Source organism: Neolamprologus multifasciatus, chromosome 13 (assembly GCF_963576455.1).
Source record: "Neolamprologus multifasciatus chromosome 13, fNeoMul1.2, whole genome shotgun sequence".
Lineage (NCBI taxonomy): Eukaryota > Metazoa > Chordata > Actinopteri > Cichliformes > Cichlidae > Neolamprologus > Neolamprologus multifasciatus.
The window spans coordinates 8775550-8795950 of record NC_140451.1 but is presented as its reverse complement, the minus strand read 5'-3'; the positions used below and the strand labels follow the sequence as shown (position 1 = coordinate 8795950).

The 20401-nt window shown below is 40.6% G+C and overlaps 1 protein-coding gene across 1 annotated transcript in view; it reads right to left on the bottom strand.

Moving 5' to 3' along the window:
- Positions 1 to 20401, bottom strand: part of adgra1b (adhesion G protein-coupled receptor A1b) — a 190786-nt gene that overhangs the window by 128059 nt on the left and 42326 nt on the right. The window contains exons 6-7 of the mRNA XM_085183349.1: positions 20004 to 20167; positions 9220 to 9433 (exon numbers count right to left, since the gene is read on the bottom strand). Of these exons, the coding sequence (XP_085039475.1) occupies positions 9220 to 9433; positions 20004 to 20167 (378 nt within the window). The remainder of the gene's footprint in view (positions 1 to 9219; positions 9434 to 20003; positions 20168 to 20401) is intronic.

Here is a 20401-nt window from a genome sequence, read left to right as displayed (position 1 = left end):
ACTGTGGGAGGAAGTCAGAGAACCCACAGAGAACCCACACAAACACGGGGAGAACATGCAAACTCCACACAGAAAGACCCCGGCCTGATGGCGGAATTGAACTCAGGACCTTGCTGTGAGACAACAGTCCTAACCACCATTAGTTTTTTCAAATTATTTATGTCATCACTTTAATGTACATGTAACATGTATTTACATGTTTACTAATAAACACATGTGAAAAATCTTCATTTTGTTTCCCAATAGACAGTAACACTTATTCAGGAACATTGCACATGTACTGTAATGGTTGTAACCTGTTAATGTGCCGAACATAGCAAGGTTGTAATGAAACATTATATTTAGAATGTAAATATATCATTCCCTATATACCTATATTATGTCAACATAGAAAATAAAACAAAGTTCTAATAGTATTAATTAGAGATGGACCGATCTGATATTACGTATCGGTATCGGTCCGATACTGACCCAAATTACTGGATCGGATATCGGTGAGAAATAAAAAATGTAATCCGATCCATTAAATATCAAAAAAGCACCTCACAAAACTTGCTACACGGCGTAACTCGGCTCATAACCGTAGCACGTTGCAGCAATATGCATCACGTGATAGAGAGGCTGTGTGTATTTGTAGCCTTGCTAGCAAACCAGCATTTCATCTCCGAGGAAGTTATCCCAGAGAGAAGTAAAGCAAGTGTGTAAGTTCATCTCTGAATGTCTGTAAAGCATTCCCCTGTTAAGCTTAACAACAGATATTAGGAGCGACTGCCTCTCTCTCTCTCTCTCTCCTGTTGCTACTTCAATCGTGAAACTGCTTAATGATAATGCTAATGCTTAGCTGATCGGCTTTTCTGTCGCGAGTCCGTCTCTCTTCTTAGTTTTTGGCCCACTTCTCACCAGACAGAGGAAACCAGCGGCTGAACAACAGCAGCACTATTAAGCTTGATAAGCTGTTGTTAGAATTTATTTAATATTACTTTGTACACCAGGATCCTTTTCTATGCGGCTGGTAACTGTGCAGGGGCGGATCTAGCAAAGTTTAGCCAGGGGGGCCGATAGGGCATGAACAGGGAAAAGGGGGCACAAAGACATACTTTTCTTTCTTATTCTCAATTAAAATGTCTAGCTTTTAATAAATAATTATCTGACTCTTACACCCAAAGTTTTAATCTGATGTAAAATCTATAGAAGTCCATTACTGTATATAGTAACTGTTAAGTCTAATATACCCTAGTAAGCTATAGTACTTTTTCCTTTGGGAAGATACCATCTGTGCAGTCTGCAATTCTGTTGAAGAAAGATGTTGAATCTATTTAATTATTCTTGAAAAATAATTTATTTCTGTGCATTTTCCCCCCTGCATCAAATTAAATTTGATTACATCAATTAAGCATCATGAGGTGGAGGGTGGTTTGTTTGTTTTTTGCTGGGAGTTTGCAACCCTATTAGTTAGGTTGCTTAATATTTCTGCTAAGTACTCTTTAAAATACCAGAATAGGAAGGATTGAGTAGGTTTAAGTTTATTAGATTGATCAGTGTTGCTGAACTATGAAATATTTTGGGCGCAGTGTATTTTTTACATACAGGTATAACAGAATAGCTTTAGTGTTGTTATTTATTTAAACTTGAGTATAAACTTATACAAAATGCAGCAAGATATTAAAAAAACGTTTTATTGATTAAAAAACACACTATATCGGATTCATATCGGTATCGGCAGATATCCAAATTTATGATATCGGTATCGGTATCGGACATAAAAAAGTGGTATCGTGCCATCTCTAGTATTAATGTCATTTTGACATTCAGATCAATCTATTTACCTTGAAGGAGAGGTCAGAGGTCAAATGTGACATGATATTTTGAATCTTTGTCCAGTACTTTTCACATGTTAGCAAGTTATAAGACTTATTTTTAAAATTTGCCCAGTAAATCCTTAAATTGATCCGGGGAGCCTTGGTGGATATAATCCAGATTTCACCAGATTGTTAACATGACCTTGCTCTAAACCCCTATAAAGTTTTATCAGATTCAAGCTATTGTGTTTACAGAAAAAAAAGGAAAAAAAAAATTGACGCCACACCTGCTGGTGTGGCGTCAATAATAACCCTATCAGGAATGTTTACACAATAGGTGTCACTGCAGCACACAAACCAAAACAGATCAGTGTGATAGCAGTTCCTCTAAATTAGAGCGTCTCTCTATCTCTATCTCTAGACATGAATAGTCCGCAGAGGGGACAGTTACATCACTGTTGAACAAATGCCAAATCTCTGAATGCTGGGAAATACAGAGGGAAATACCCCCACCCCCATACACAAAACCTCCCACCCTCACCTCTCCTTTTCCTCTCCTTCTTCCCCCCCCGACAACTTCGCTGCTAAATATTCTGCTGAGGGATGATCACTAACATCCCTGGTGAGCTGCTGCACCCAGAAAAAAAAAACAGAGTGAAAGAAGAGCAGGGAAACCATGGAGCAGCCTGTTTAGTTTTCAGGGAGGGGGAAAAAGGTCATTTTCACATAATGAACATATGAAGAAATCACACCACTTAGTGAAAATCAATAGGGCAGAGGCACACACAAGCCGCAGAAAGCACTGACCTACATCCTCAGTAATACTGCACTATTGTAGAGCAGCTCCCAAAGGACTCATTAAGAACATTTATGCTTGTGCATTGATATTTAACACTTTGTTTACACAATGTTGCTTATGAAACTGTAAAGTTTCAATCTGTCCCACCTCAACTCAGCTATGTAGCAAATGTTCCAAATCAGCATCGTTTGTGAATCTGCATTAACTGATTTTGTTAATTTTTAAATGCCTAAACGAGTATATGTGTGCAACCATGGTATGCACACACACACACACACACACACACACAGACACGGTGGCATAATTCACAGATACTACTCCCACTGTAGCAGCTTCCATCAAATTAGCTCCATGTCTTAAACCACTCGATGCGCTACACTATATAATGTGGACTATAAATAATTTACACCTCGTGTTATCGTTGTTTGACTTCATCCAATGTAACTAAAAGCTTTTATTTTTCTTTATTGAGTGAAACTGGCAAGCAGTAAAGTGATGAACCCAGAGGTAAAACCCTACAGTATGTGTGGACATAATCACATTTGGTCTCCTTATCAACTGACGCTGCACAAAAGCTCGTAAACAAATGGCGAAATCCAGCGCGGAAAACAAAGGAGAGAGAAAAAAAAGCTACCAAAAAAGAAACAGAGACAGAAATTTAAGGAAAACCCTGCAGAATGCTTTAAAGAGAGGGAAGAGATGCTGGTAAAAGCAGAAAGAAATTAAAGTTTATGCGCAACAAAATGGAAAAAGAGCTTTTAGAGAGATCACCATTAGAAACACTTTGCCTTCTTTGCCTTCAGTAATGCATCCACATCAGGTTTTGTGTAAGATTAGCCTGATTAAAAATGGAGAGGATTAAGGAAGATACATCCAAAGTGTCTGCTGTTGCTAGCTACAGGGCTCTGAAATGTTTGATTAATGAAACATGAATCACAGGCTGATCCCACTGCTGCTGCTAGCATAGCTAACACTGGGAGTTTGGCCCGACACCATTACTCAGCAGGAGTTTGACCCGCATCGCAGAACCACCAGGCCTCATGGGGCCCGTTTCTTTGCTGCTATTCACTGTGAGCAATGTAAATAGCTTCGCTTATTGGCCCACCTGCTCCAGCAATGAGAGGCCATGATGACATGGCACAGCATGAAATGAGAGGGAGCTGATAGATACAAAAAAAGAAAAAACAGAAAACAAAAAAACCAAACACTTTTCATAATGTTATGCCCGTTTCAATAAGCAAAACACCCTGTCAGGCTTTGAATGTCTACACTGGCTGCCTGCCTGATACTGCCTAAAGCGGGATAAAGCAGAATTTAGATGAGAAAATAGCCGCAAAACATTTTGGGTTCACCTTCAAAGAGGTCACTTCACTGAGGCTTTGGCATCTCTGCTCACACTGCTGCAACGCTGTGCAACAAATCCAGATGAGGGCTTTAAGCTACGCGCTAAATCCTGTGTATTCAGTCTTTCCCCTCTGATGGGGCATGCAGGGCGAAGCTCACTGACTCAGAAGACATTTATCCAAGGTGAACGACACCAACACGGCCTGCGATGACTAATATCTTGTCCACTGTGCTTAAATAAGCATCGACTGCATCTGGCATGTCAAAGGTCAAAACATCAGTTAAGTTTTTTCTTTTTCTTTTTTTTTAACAAAATTTTTGCAGGGCTGATGAAGTCAAAGCACTAATTTCCCCCCCTCCCACACACTGTTCTCTCAGCACTCCACTTTAAGATACAGCAAAGGGTGAAGTTCAGCCCATGCACAGCAGATTGTTTTTGTTGGCCCCAAGCTCTGTTATTCACTCATCAGCTATGGAACTAATGTCTGCTTTTTGTAGGTTTTCTACATGAGGGAGACACTCTCAGGTGCCAAGAGAAACATGACCTAAATAGGTTCCACTTGGAGTAGAAATTTACATTACTTTTGTATACTGGGATAAGAGTGGTGCGTAATTGCAAATTGGGCCCTAATCAGAATGGGAGTGTTGGGAAATTCATCGGGATACTGCACTGGAAAAGAAAGACAAAGTTTTGAGGAGAGGGAGATGGGTTCGTGTCGTCTACAGTGATATGGCTGATGAAGCAGAAGGCTGGAAGAGACACTGACAGACGTCACCAGTCTCTACACAACCATAATAGAGGGTTTGTTACATAAGGTGTTTGGACCCCCGAATATGCATAATGAGGGCTGAGTGAGCCTAAATCTCACTGTCTCCAGTGAGTTTTCTTTCTCATGACATCAAATGGTGAAAGTTGTACTCAGACTCTTTACTTTAAGCTACTGTTTGCAAAGAATGTTTTGGATTATGGCAGAATGATGTATAACAGCAGGAACAGGGATACGAATAATGTGATCTGATCTTAATCTGAGCTCACAAATCAAAAGTTGGAGATCAAAACTGTAGATTAAATTCAATCAAACTGAAAATAAAACGAAAATATCGGGGACGTGGAAAATAAGATATTGAAATATGATAAATCTGTAAAAAATCAGTACATTCTCTTCACTATTATAAAAAAAAAAATGATTAAACAGTATAAAAGCCTACATTATTATTCTTTCTGGACTTAACTGCAGATTCATCAGCTGTAAAGAAATCATTCACATATTTTTAGCTTGAAAAAATATTGCAATATCATTACTCACCTGGCTTGTTTGCACATATATAAGAAACTGTGATTTAGATTGTGTCATGTGCCATGTGTACCACTGTGTATAGCACTCCCTCTTTCTTTAACAACAGTATATAAATGTCTGGGATGTGAGGAGAACAGCTGCTGGACTTCTATATGCTCAACAGTCCTGGATCTTCTTCATCATATGTCATAACGCAGCAAATGTTTTCAGCTGGTGAAAACTGCAGACAGGCCCGTTCAGCATTTGGACTCTTCTACTATGAAGCCATACTGAGTTAATAGATTCAGTATGAGGTTTAGCATGGTCTTGCTAAAATATGCAAGGCATCCCTTATAACAAAAACCTCATCTGGATGGACGCATGTGCTGCTCTAAACCTGTAGAACCGTTCAGCATTGATGGCGCCTTTCCAGATGTGCAAGCCGACAATTTCATAGCCGCTAATTCACCCCTATACCATCAGAGAATGGTATAGGGGTGCTCCTTCTCCAGGCTCTTCAAAAACAATTTCAAAATTCCAATTTCTGACCACAGAACAGTTTTCTACTTTGTCTCAGTCCATTTTAAACAAACTTTAGCCCAAAGAACACGGTAGTGTTTCTGGATCATGTTCCCATATAGCTTTTTCTTTGCATCACAGAGCTTTAACCTGTATTTGTGGATGGCACGCAAACTGTGATTTCTGTAACTGTTTATGAACCTATGCTGTGATTTCCATAATAGAATAATGCCACTTTTTAATGATGTGCTGCCTTAAATTGAATTAATGCCATTGAACCACACTTTTGTGATGTAGTTTTTTTGCAGACTGGTGAACCTCTGCCCATCTTTAATTCTAAGAACATCTGTCTACGTTGGGTGAGTGCTGAGTGTTTGTATATGTGTGCATGAGGGTGGGAATGCATGTCTGTGTCTGTGTGTGCCTGGTTGTCTGTGTCTATATGTCAGGTCGGGTCTTAGACTCCACCTCTCTGGGAACTCCCAGGCCCTCCAAAGTGTGGAGGCCTATCTCCCCTCACCACACTCCCTGCCGGTGACTGATGCCCTCAGGGGTCGGTGCATTGTTGGTTCTTGGTGTCCGGGGCTGGGCGCTCAGGTATGTACCAGCTCACTCCCGGTGGCTACTTGGCGGGGCCTGGCGCCTGCTGCTTGGTCAGGCCTCTCCAGGGCGCGGAGGGAGATCGTCACTGATCGTAGACTTAAATCACACCTTTCTTGGCTGCTACTTCAAAGCACATTGTGCGCTGTCTGTCCTGCGTGCTGCACAACAACATTCAATATTTAGTATTTACTGCTGTTTACACTTAGCTAGATTAATGCGATGGTGCTTGTTTTCTATTCTTTTTCTCTCAACAGGTGATGCCGGAGATATTTTTTCCCCCCTTTCTCACTGTCCCTCTCCCCTTCTGTTTTTCTTTTCCTTCCTCTTTCTTTCTCCCTTTCCTATCCCTCACTCATGTCTGTCCCGTCTGTAACAACTGAAAATAAAATAAAATAAATAATAAAAACAAAGGTTGATCAAATGGACCAATACAGCAATGCCATGATGATCCATTTGGCAAAATAAATCCATTGGGTATCCTTGTTGGTCTTCAGACAACAATTCTGACGGCTAAAGAACCAAATGGGACAGGCAAAAAAAAAAAAAAAAAAAAAAGAACATCTGCCTCTTTAAGACCCCCTTTTTATACCCCAAAGTATTGCTGATGAGTTTCAAAATGTTCCTCCAGCTGTTACTGTTTAGTGCCATTTACTTTTCCAGCCTGTCGCAATTGGGTTTGTACTTAATACCCAACTGATGCTCCTATCTTTATCAACAAGACAGGTCTGAGCTATCGCAGCAGCTGCACTAGTCACCATACTCAACATGTAGTTTTTGCTGCGCCGTGTCATGTCTTGCATGTGCAATGCTTGTGGGCATCCTTCTTCTTTTAAGTGTATCCCTCACCCTTCACTTCTTGAAGAATTACAACCTACGCTACCTACACAGTTTAGTATTGCAGTACTTCCACTGTCCCCTTTGTTACACTATTAGAAAAAGTTACTGCATATTAGATTATGTGTATGTACATGCAGTTCAGTTGGAAACAAGTGTCTGAGGGTCGATCTTTATTGCAGTTTTCAGTGTTGTAGCAATGCAGGGGCATAGGGACAACTTGAAAAAGGCTGGGGCAGGGATAGCTCAGTAGGTAGAGTGGTGGCCCCATGATCGGAAGGTCGGGGGTTCGACTCCACTGAACGGTTACCCTGAGGTACCCCTGAGCAAGGTACCGTCCCTACACACTGCTCCCCGGGCGCTGCATTGGTGGCTGCCCACTGCTTCACTGCGTGAATGGGTTAAATGCAGAGGAGCAATTTCCCTATGGGGACTAACACATACACATTAAACACACACATTAACAGAGGAGACATTCTGGAGAAAACCCTAAAAAAAGAAAAGTGATGCTGATGCTGAGGTTTATTCTGAGCTGTTATAGCTGTCATTTAGAAGCCCACCAAGTCCAGTATGCCTCCAGCATCAGTGTAAATGAATAAAGGGCTGTGATGATGTCACAATTGGCACAAGTGACAACCGTTGCGGTGACCACAAATGAGGCTTAAGGAACATTTAAGACTGGTGATTAATTTTACTAGTTAATATGCTAGTAGGTAGTTAAATCCATAATGCATTACAATTTTAAGCTGATTATACAGTATTTGGCATGTAAAATCTTAATCTGCAATACAAGCTGCACGAGCCGCCAAATAGTGTTTAGCGGATAAAAAAAAAGTACAATATTTCTTGTTAAATTGTAATTAAGAACATATAAAGCAGGATGATGTCAAACTATTCAGGCTTAAGGACCTTGGAAATGTGCCAGTATTTGGTAGCACTTTCCTGTTACGACTGTAAGCACTAAGAAGAGAATGACAAAGTATTGTATTGATCCCTAACGGTGAACACCTTGATTGAAATGAACCTAAAACATTCATCACCACTGAGACACAAAGACACCAATACATCACTAAAAGCACCCGCACTACCTTTAATCTAATTATGCCACCACAGGGATCACCGAGAACGATTATTCACCACTGAGTTAATTTTACATAATAAAAGCAAACAAAGCCCACTGACTATCAGTGGTATTTGCAGCAGGGGAAACGCTATACCTTCCCAGTAATGGAGCGGAAAAGTAGCTGGTGCTGCTGCTGCCAAACACACCACACAACAAGAGGCGTTCTGGCCCCGTTAACACAGGGAAACATATTTCTGTCAGCACTCCATCAATATTTATGTTAGAGAGGCCAAGTAAGAAAAAGGCAGCAGTTAAAGCAATTGGCAGCAATGTGTTCTTGTGTCTGAGCCCTGTTGCCACGGCATTATGTCAAAAACATTAACTGTAACACGCAAACAGAGGAGTGCGTGAGCACGCCCATGACACAAAGCAGGCCAGCGCTAAGGCAGCAAAGATGGGAAGAAGACAGAGGTTTGAGGCAACGTCTTATATCAAAAAATAAACATTTTTAAAAAATGCACAAAAGCCAGTGTTGCTGCTTTAATTTATCACTGCAATTATGATTCAGCATCTGTTCCTCTTAGCGTGCAAACAGCTAGTGCTCGGGGAGCGGCTGGACGGCCAACCTCTAGAGACGGGCCGCGGATTGCTCTGAGGTGTTGGCACCGTGCCAAGCCAATTTTGCCCTGTCCTTTCAGATCCTTATCAAGGGCGGTAATAACAAAAGGTAAATCACAGCCTCTATGAGTGAGTGAGAGAGCGCGTGTGTGTTTCCGCACGCATATTTTACATCTGTTCCCGTGGAAGTGGCTGTGCTGCATGAGTAAACACATGCATATTCTGACGAAACTCCTCATGCATCAGCATATTTGTATGTGGATTTTGACTGCGTGGGCTTAGTCGGGCTCTGACTGTGTGCATGTGGGGTCAGTGCAACAGCTAATCAGACATTAGATGCACTCCCCTATCCTCTGTGCACACCTTGTGAGCAGGCAGCAGTCGTGAATGAGGGTTTCTTCAACGTAGATGCCTCGGTCTTCCTGCGTGGTCACGATGTGCCCGTTATGACGCCACAGCAGCTCCACTGATGGGTCCAAGTAGGAAGCGGTGCACTGCAGGGGGAGTCGGTCACCATGGAAAACAAGCTGCCTCCGGGAGGGAATGAGCTGAAACAGGGGCATCTCCAAAGGTCCATCTGGAACACGAAGAAGATTTAAAGTAGAATGGTTATCTTGGAAAGCTTCCTTTAGCTTCTTTGGGACAGGAAAAAAGCCAGAATGGAGATTTTCGGGGAATGGAAGTTCTACAGACTCCGCATCACATATTGATTCAAATCAGGCATCAGGTCTTTCCACATATTCCACCACAAGCATTCTTCTCGGGAAAACCAAACACGCATGCTCCTTAAAATATTATAAACACACAGAAACCTTTTGTCAAGGTCACACCCCTCCCCCATTCTTCACACACTGTTGCTGTTGCTCAGCGAAACCAACAGGAGCTGATAAAGTGACAGCCTAGAGTGCTCCCCTGGACTCTCCTTGACACCTAAAATTTTCACATAGGAAGCTGACAATAGTGCCAGCAGCTGGCCAGGTCAACAGGCTTTTTTGCCAAAGATAAAAGGCTACAACTGGGAGGAGATTAGAAGCCATAGGAGTGTTTAGTCTAGTGCCAGAAAATGGACCTGGTTTTGGAAAAATGATTGATCTAAGCATACTGTTGAAATATGATATACAACACAGTGTAATGTTTCTAATCATACTGAACCCTTGGAGATCAGTGTTGTCTATTTTGCAGGACATGGATTGGTGCCTTGACAGCTCAGTGCACTACACTGGGAACTCTCTCAGAGCTTGAAACAATAAAACAAATGTCTGTGAATAAAAAAAAACATCCAGTTAAAAAAAATCATTTAAATATAAACATAATGTAATAATTAGAAAATCAAGGTATTTTATTTTTATTCACGTTCCTTGCACATGCTCCAAAGAGCAACATAAGCAGGCATTTTGCCTGCATTGTGTCTTTTGTAATGAGTTATATATGCTGAAAGCACCAGACACACAATTCAATTTGTGGCTCATAAACCCTTTTTATTGCTCGATGAATTGGTTTGAAAGAGGAAAACAGTGAAAGATCCATGTTGGGTGGTAGCAAAAGGTCTAAGTTCACAAGCTGACATTTCCCTTGAGTAGCCTTCAGTAGCTAGCAATATTACTTATTGTAACATAGAACCCACAGGGCAATCACAGCTATTAAGACAAGCAGAGCCTTGACCTCAGCTTTCTACATAAGTAGTTTATAATCATAGGTGTGTAATTAAAAGTGACATGCTTTTGAGAGTGACTTTAAAAACTGGTCACTAATATTGCCTCCTTCACGGCAACATCTCAGTGTAATTGCTTGATGACCCTGTTAGATTGTCGAGACTCTATGACAGTAGTGGCAGATGAGGCTTTGCTATCTCCTCTGCATGAAACACAACAGAAACAGCATGGGGGCCATTGATTGTTGACTAGTCTGGTGCTAACACTGTTGAAACAACACTTTGAGGCAAGGATCAGAGTGTGGCTGCTTGCCTTTGGCCACTGGACACTGTCAGAGCAAAATGTAATTGTTGGCTGTGGGTTTGGGAGTGTGTGTAGGACAACCAAAGGAAGCCAGGGACAGGGACAAAGACATAATTATATGTGCAAGAACTAGGGGCATGTGCACTGTAGCCGAGTCTGTGAAAAAAAAAAAAAAACAGTACAATGCTTTTGAATTAGCAGTGCCTTAGCACCAGATTATATGTATGCATCTTCTTTTAAATCCTATGTAAAATATACAGTTGTGGCCAAAAGTTTCCATACACTCATCATGTGCATGAATGTAATGGTAATTTGAAGGTTCTAACAATTTCCTTTAACTGGTGTTTTTCCAGCAATCATCATCTTTAATGATTAAAAAATAATAATTGGGTGCTCATGTTTGATTTTATTTTGGAATTTCTCTAACCTACACAGGGACACAACTATACATAGAGACTGAAATATATACATACAGTCATCTTAATCTTTTAATAAGTGGTGATGAAGGTGCTAAAGTGTCAATTAACTTTTCTACAGACTACAACTGGAAGATTCTCTTTGCTAGCATGAAATTTACTTCTTTGACAGGACTCATTGGATTCACCAATGGTCGGAAAAATGGGAAAGTCCAAGAACCTTAGTGAAGGAAAATTGTAGATTTACACAAGGTCTCTTGGAGCCATTTCTAAACAACTGCAGATTGTCAATTGCAGGTAAGTACAAGTTATTCAGATATGCCAAGATCTGGAAGATGACTCTAACTGAAGAGCCAAAGGTAAACATCGAGTTAGTATGATTCTAATCATCTTGAAAGTTTAAATTTGATCTTCAACCCAGGCCAATCTGTAGTGCTGATTGTGTTTCATTATGTGTTTTCTGTTCAGGTGTATTTTCACTCACTGCACTGGCACTTTATTGGGATCATTTTCATGCTATATAATGAAGCCATTGCCAATTAGACAATTTTCAGACTATACTGCATGGTGCACCAAAATCTGATGGGACTTTTCTGCGTTAATAACTCCATCGGTTTAGACAACATCAACTGGCTAAAATGCAGCCATCACCCAGCTTCCACCATGTTTTACAGATGGCTGTAGACACTCACTATTGGACCGCTCTTCTTGACCTCCTCTCTAAAAAAGATCACGGTGCAGCTTAGTATGGCAAAGTTGCATCTAAACAATACACAAGAATTCTGGAACAATGTGCTTTGGTGCAGTGACACCAAGATGGAAATCTGTGGACATACTGCACAGCTCTACTTTTGGTAAAAACCAAGTCATTGAGCCAATCATGAACTCCACCATGTACCAAAGTATTCTAGAGTCAAATGTGATGCCATCTGTCCCATATGGAAAAGATATATATACATTTTATAAAGTTTGTATCTGTCTTGTGTGAAACTTGTATGAAAAGCATACAAGAGTGAAAACAGATATAAGATCCCTTGAAAAATGATATAAATGAAACTTGTATGTTTTGGATACTTACTAAAACAATATATGAAAGTAATGAGAAAGTGGCCACTTTCATGAGTAAATCATATAAGCCTTGTATGATTCACTATATGAAGTAGGCCACATCTTATGCAAGTCTTTTATGTTTTTACTATTTTTTTTCCATACGTCTGACAGCTAAAGCTTAACTGAAGCTGGCTCACTCAACAGGACAAAGATCCTGAGCATGGCAGTAGGTCTACAACAGAATGGCTCAAAAACAAAAGGGTCAATGTCTTGCAATGGTAAGGTCCAGACCTCAAATTCAACTCGATTGACATGCTGTAGTGGGATTTTACACTAGATTTTAATGTAGAAGTCACTTAAAATGTGAATGTCCAAGTCAAAGACAGTGAGCGAGACAACAGAAGCTTCAGCTTGTGTCAGTAGGAGTTGTGTCCTGGTTCAAGTCATTCAGCGCTGTTGCTGCTGCATCATTCAAATGCAAATTCAATTCATCAATTTAAGAAATCATCCATCCATCCATTTTCTTAACTGCTTATCCAATTCATGGTTGCGGAGGGGCCTGGAGCTTATCTCAACTGTCAGTCCACAAGAGGAGGGGTACACCCTGGACAGGCCACCAGTCCATAACACGGCTATTTGAGCAATCATTTTAATTTAGCAATTTTTAAAGTATAGACCAACCTCCACATCCCCCATTTGTTATGGATCATTGCCCCCCTAGGGGATTTATTTTCTTTATTGCTACATTTACTGTATTCATGCACAACTGAATTGAATTCAAATCCACACTAAAAATAAAACAAAATAAAACACGCAGATATTCTCAAACACGTACTGTCTGTTTGTATAGTCACTTCATTATCCCTTTCTCAAAGCAACTGGTTTTAAAAGAGGTGCATGACTGAACTTCAAAGACTTGTATGACAGACTATCTTGAGGTATATTTCATGATATTTTTGCATCATTAAATTATTGGAGTCACACCACAGGCTAAGAGACGTAATGCTGCACGTGAAACTCAGTTTAATGACATGATACCCGTGCAGTTGCACTACTGTGTCATCATGCAATAAAAACCGCTAAAGAAAGCAGGGTCTTGTTGGGCAGTGTATAACATGCTGCGTTAGTTTTGCACTTTATGTCTGGGCTGTTGTGCTCCTCCTACCAGGGTTAAAGAACCAGGAGTCCATCAAACAGACAGCCCTGACCCCAACACAGGAAGCACCTGATCTCCTAAGGAAGCCGCGTGCACTCTTCCGTTCCCCCTCATTTGCAGGCAGCACCCGACCTGTATCACTGGAGGGATGAGAGCTTGTTGCTGGAATGTATGGTGTAAACATCTGCAAACCATCAGGCAGGAGCCGTTGGAGAGGGAAACAAATTTGTCCTCAGTGACAAATTTTCATAAAAACAATGAGGGGATAATCTCATTTTAAGCATACTTTTGATTCCATGTTTGAATTTTATTATATTCCAGGTCATCATTTTTCTTGATAGCAAGAATGTGGTATCAGGTGCTGAGAGATAGTCACGTACTTGGATGTACATTGCTGGAAAACATTCCTTTACAAACTGTAGCCATATGAAAACTGCAATCATCAAATGACATTTAAAATATGACTCTCAGAGCACTACACAAGTTAATGGATAAGGTATTGTAAGATAGAGTTGTACTGTGGACACGTGTATGGAGCCAAGCATGCCTGAGAGCAGGACTTTATCATTGTAATTCCATGATGGATGCTTTAGGGCCTAAAAGCAGTGCCTCCTGTCTTGCCACTGGATTCCACTCATGGCTCTTTGTCCACTGACTATGCAGAATTACTCTGTAGTTGGTTTGGCTTGTTCTACGTAAATGAAAAACACATACAGTTAGGATTACATAGAATTTCTCCAGAATGTCTGCATTGCAGTGTCTGGATGCAACTGCAAAAATGCAAACTGTAGGGTAGAGATATGTATTCTGCACATGGTCTACATTAGGTTTTTTTTTTCCTTCTGCAAACTATTTGACATTGTGCATACAGTGCATCCCAATGTAATGCCCCTTTGCATTATATATACACATACACACACAGACATACACCAGCACTAAACAATGATTTTTCTCATTCCAGTGCAATATCCCCTGTGCGAGCCAGATGTAAGGAGAAGAGGAGGATGATTCTATCACATATGAGATACAATTCCCCTGTGGACAGCAGCACGGAGCAGGGAGATAGAGGAATGGAGGGGAGACAGAGGGAGGCAGGGGGAGGTTGCCTGTCTGTAACCAGTCTTTCAGAAAAGAAAAAGAAAGCAAAGACTCGTGGATTTTTCTTCGCTGTTACTAACAGTTTCCAGTCAGTAAAGATAGCATTTTATCTGCTTAAAGAACTCACTTTGATGCCCCCACTGCTGATAGACAACATATCTGTGCTAATCTTTTAGCCTTTAAACTCATATTTGGTCTTTAAAAGTCCAATGCGCATGCCAAAATGACTTTTCCACAAATTTAGCAAGCTCCCCAGACAAAATCTCCAACAGCATGCAGTGCAATCAGTTTTCTCTGTGTAGACATTTTTGCACTTTGCAGTTCCAGTTACACTATAGCCTTCAACCGCTGGCTTCAACAGAGTGAATAGCAGGTTTTTCTGAAGGTCCTTTGGCATCAGTGTGTGAGTCAGGGAAAACAACAGAGCATTTATTATTACTTGAGGAAAAGAGAAACAAGCAAATCTTGGAGCTCCTTCGTCCTTTTAGGGATACTGACGCCGCATTTACAGATGAACGAGCGGTGCCTAACAGGCCAAAGACCACACAAAAACACCTTTATGAGACAATCTTTGCCTGCAATTTTCTGTCGAGCAAATTTGCACTAAATCACTGGCTCATGTTAAGCTTGTCAAACAGTTCACAGTAGGTGGAGAGATAACAGCGGAGGAGGAAACCTATCATCCAAATAGCTCTACTTAATCATGTTTTCATGGGTAAAACACTTGATAAATGCAGCTTTCATGACATTAGAGGTTCTTGTTATGAGAAGTCACCAAAAGCAAACCTGAAAATGTAAAGCTGTCAGACAGCCAAATAAAAAATATGATGACAATGTTAGTTTTTTTTTTCATTATCAGAATATGCTAAAATTCTTTAAAAGGCCCTTATTACCTGAAAAATCAACTAATTCTTATACATTGATATTTATTTATTCATTCAGTCATCACAGACTACACAGAATGTGCAAAACAATTAATATAGGAACCACTGAACATGTGTATAGATGCCTGGCCTATGTTCTTATCATTAAAGCTACCCTACTTTCCAAGTAGAAAATGAAAAAACAGCAACAAGAAACAGACAGCAGCAACAATATTATCACGAGGAACCCACCAAAATATATTTTAGCATACTTTTAAAGACCAAAACCATTTTTATATTGATGTCAACATCATTCCACAGTTTAACCCCAACAATTCAATTCAATTCAATTTTATTTATATAGCACCAAATCACAACAAATGTCGCCTCAAGGCGCTTCATAGATACAGAGAAAAGCCCAACAATCATATGACCCCCTATGAGCAAGCACTTTGGCGACAGTGGGAAGGAAAAACTCCCTTTTAACAGGAAGAAACCTCCGGCAGAACCAGGCTCAGGGAGGGGCGGCCATCTGCTGCGACCGGTTGGGGTGAGAGAAGGAAGACAGGATAAAAGACATGCTGTGGAAGAGAGACAGAGATTAATAACAGATACGATTCAATACAGAGAGGTCTGTTAACACATAGTGAGTGAGAAAGGTGACTGGAAAGGAAAAACTCAATGCATCATGGGAATCCCCCGGCAGCCTACATCTATTGCAGCATAACTAAGGGAGGATTCAGGGTCACCTGGTCCAGCCCTAACTATATGCTTTAGCAAAAAGGAAAGTTTGAAGCCTAATCTTGAAAGTAGAGATAGTGTCTGTCTCCCGAATCCAAACTGGAAGCTGGTTCCACAGAAGAGGGGCCTGAAAACTGAAAGCTCTCCCTCCCATTCTACTTTTAAATACTCTAGGAACAACAAGTAGGCCTGCAGAGCGAGAGCGAAGTGCTCTAATAGGGTGATATGGTACTACAAGGTCATTAACAACTGAAATAACAACTGAAATATGTCTTTGTTTAGTTTTTCCCTCAAATCGTATTTACTCTCCTGTAGTGAAAAGAAACTTTATACAAAGTTTGAAAGTAACTTTTTTCTTTAGATTTTGCTTTAAACATCGTTTAAAGTAAACCAAATTATTACATTTCATAATATGTGACTTTTGAAACAGTGGCTCAGTGACCTACATTGCTTTTTCTTTGTAACATTATTATGCATAGTTTATGAAGACCCAATGAGACTAAAAGTGGACCTCAAATCAGAATAGCAGAGTGCAATCTGGATTGTAGAGGGTAAAGAAAATGTTACCTTTATTTGTGTAGCATTATTTAAGCAAACGTGTTTCACTTCAGTGTCTCCACATCTGTTTTGTTGCCCTTTCTGTTCTTTGTTTCAGTGTGTGCAGGCAGACGTGGGAAGGAGCAGGCAGGGGAGACCAGCAACACAGCAGTAGTCTGTCATCATGGCGATGGGCTCAACAGGTAGCTCACAGCATAGCATGGCCACTCAGAGTATTTACAATGCTTGAGTGAACGTTTGTAACCGCTTTGATTGTAGTGTACAGAACATTTCTGGTTGTAAATTTGAAGGTAGGAGGAGGTTTCTTTTCAGATTATGGTGCTCCAGCGCCACATCCAAGTGCCCTTTGTTATGTGGTACAATGCACTTTTGTTCATTTGCAAGTACTAAAAAGATATGATAACTCTCGTCCATAAAAACCTGAGCTATATGCTGTCACTGCTTTGTCTTTATAATTATCAACAATGAAATTGTGTCCCGCTGACAAAAATAATACGTTTCACACATTTTCTCCCTGTAAACATTTGTCAGACAGTCAATTACAAAACTCAGAGACCTGCTGGCTTTCATTCTGGCCTGAGACTGAAAAACTCATTTACGCCTGGGATGACAGGTGGACTCAATTAATTAAGAAATTAACAAAAGTGCTAATTAAATTGAGCATTATTTGGGTACTGTTGGATATCATTTTGCGGGGACAAATTCAGTGCTACAACTAATGTGGGAAACTGCTGACTCACAGTTTTATTTACGTCAAATAAAACATTGCTGCACTCTCCAGCTACTTGGAAAATGAAGTACACTTAGACTTTATATAATATTTTGCTTCACTTTCTTAAGTTATGAAAAAATATGTAAAATTTTAAGTCACGTAGTATAACAATTTGACAATGTCAAGTGTTTGAATAAAACATCATAATCATACAGCCATAATTTGCAGTGTTGTGTCACTTCAACCATAAAACTTAACTTCACTGCAGATTCTTTGTCTCAGCATCTGTGTTCTATCTGCTACAATATGCGTAACGTTAGTAATAAAATAAATGCATGTGTGTTTAAATATAAATACCTTATTATTACTCTAAAGTGGTTCTATATTAATTTCTATTTTCATAACTTTATGGTAAATGGACTGGTTATTATATAGCGCTTTTCTACTTATCTGAGCAGAAGAATGGATGATGCGATGGATGCATCAGAGAGCAATTTGGGGTTAGTATCTTGCCCAAGGATATTTGGCATGTAGACTAGGGGAAGCCAGGAATCAAACCACCAACCTTCCGATCAGTGGATGACCTGCTCTACCACCTGAGCTACAGCCACCACTTTTTTTTTTCCACTTTTTATTGGGTTTTTTTTCACTTTTTATTGGTGAGATACGGAGCCCCGCAGGGTACATGGGAGAAAAAAAAATTAAGACGGACTTTTGCGAGATCTCGCAAAACTAACTGGGGATCTTGGAAAACTTTTCCAAGATCTCGCAAAAGTTGAATTCCAACAATGGTGGCAGCTACTTAGTTGTAATATTACTCTTTCTGGGTCACAAAATACACTTTTAAGATATTTTGAGGCGTGAATGTGGTTGTGTAAACGTCAGATACCTGCTCGGTTTACAAGACATCACATATTTGCAAAAGTGCTCCGACGTTTTCGGAGATCTGACACCCACTATCTCGAAGCTAACGGGAGGTCGAGACCTACTACAGCCGGGAGGAACACCGCTTTCCCGGCACATCATGCCTCGACCTCCCGGTCGGCTTCGAGCTGGCACATCGTGCCTCGACCTCCCGGTCGGCTTCGAGCTGGCGGCCTCCGAAGAATGCGGCTAAAACTTTTGCGAGATCCTGAGTTTGTTTTGCGAGATCTCGCAAAAGTCCGTCTTAATTTTTTTTTTCTCCCATGGCCCCTGCGGGGCTCTGTAGTTAGACGTACAGACTTGGAATTATAAACAGAGGGCACTTTATCCTTGGACTGAATAATAGTAGCTCCTTAAAAGTTCAAACGATTTCTTTTTTACCCTTTACTGGGCCGTAGTGTCCCATTAGCCTGTCCTCTGTCAGAAACAAGACATTTACATATTTATTTCTTTTTTTATATATCTTTATGTTTTTTTTAGCTCCTCTCACTGTAAAGTTGTAATTGTTTTAAGTCAACTTTTAGCCAAAGCTGTGTGCATGAGACGGCCAAATTAAAGACAAGCCATCATTTTCATCATAGATATCCAAGAGTAGAAAAACACTATATGAATTGGTGCAGAGTGAGGTGCTGCAAACAGAAATGACCACAAACCACATGGCGTTAATGTCTCAGCCGTTTTGAGCGTGTGACAATTCTGAGGTTCCAGCCACATAGGCCTAGAGACTGGTCAATGACCATCTGGGATCTGCCAGTACCAAGGGAAAATGTCCATTCCCCAACTGGTTGGTGAGTGGTTTCTGGATGTTGAAAGAAAAGATTGGTAAAAATAAAGTTCTAGCGAGATGTGAGTGACGTCCAGTCTCCACTCACTCACACATTAGCAAAAAATCTGTATTCCCAACCAGTTAAATAATACTTCCTTGCGGTTGCTTTGGTTGTGACAATCACAGGCTAACTTGTCTACAAACACTCGCTAGCTATTCTTGTGAAACTGTGAAAAGTGCAGCACAAACTGGAAACATTGTGCCTAGTGAGGCAAACTTTTTCCATTTCCAACTTGCACCATACTTTCTCAGGTTTTACTTCATCTTAGCTAATATTTGTGAGTGTTTGCAGTCAAGTTGGCATCTTTCATGCAAACTACAGTCAACCACCGCAAGCTGCCAGCAAATAAAACATTCACAGGGGGGATTTTGGTTTAGCATTCTCTTTGCAATCAGTTTCACCTAGTGACTTCCAGCAACCTCCAGGGACCACTGCAACCAGTCTGATAATGTGCAAATTTCCCTTGCAACCAGTTGTTGTCCATCCTTTCATCCATCCATCCATCTCTTCCACTTATCCTTATAAGGGTCATGAGGGGCTGGAGCCTATACCAGCTACCAGTGGCTGTATCATGTCAAATACATCATGAAAGAAACTGCAACAGAGCAGTCTGTAGTCTGAGGTTTTGGCTCACGGGGATTACTTGTAAATACAATTACCTCATTATGTGAAACTTTGGCCATGTTTAATATGACCTATATAAATAACAGGTTAGTGTTTAGTGTCATTTTATTTTGCAAGCTAAAAACTTTCAACAGTCAAGTTCTTTTGTTCTAAATAGCCCCGACATTTACACCAGTTTTAGGAGACAGTAAATGCCAGCCACCACCATTAGCTAAATCCTTACCACATTTGAGCTGCGGTTCGCGTAGGTTGCGAAACTCCAGGCCGTGGAGGTGGGTAGGGAAAACGCAGACCGTGTCATTGCCGATCTTTACGGAGTTGCTTTTAGCCCAGATGAGCAGCCACTTCAGCTGACAGTCACAGAACAAAGTCTCAGCGCTGAAGTGCCTGGTGAGAATACAGCATACTGTTACAACCCATGCGCCTGTGTTTGGACTTTATTCATCTAACACGTATTTGATGTCATAACAGGAAAAACTGGTCTAGTTGCTGAGTGCATGTATTATGGTCATTCATTGGCAAGACTTCCAACCTACTGTGTGTGCTGCATAGCTATTATTAATGTCATTTTCTTCCTATGACATGCCAAAATAACTGCAGTGAAAATAGCCAATAACTGAC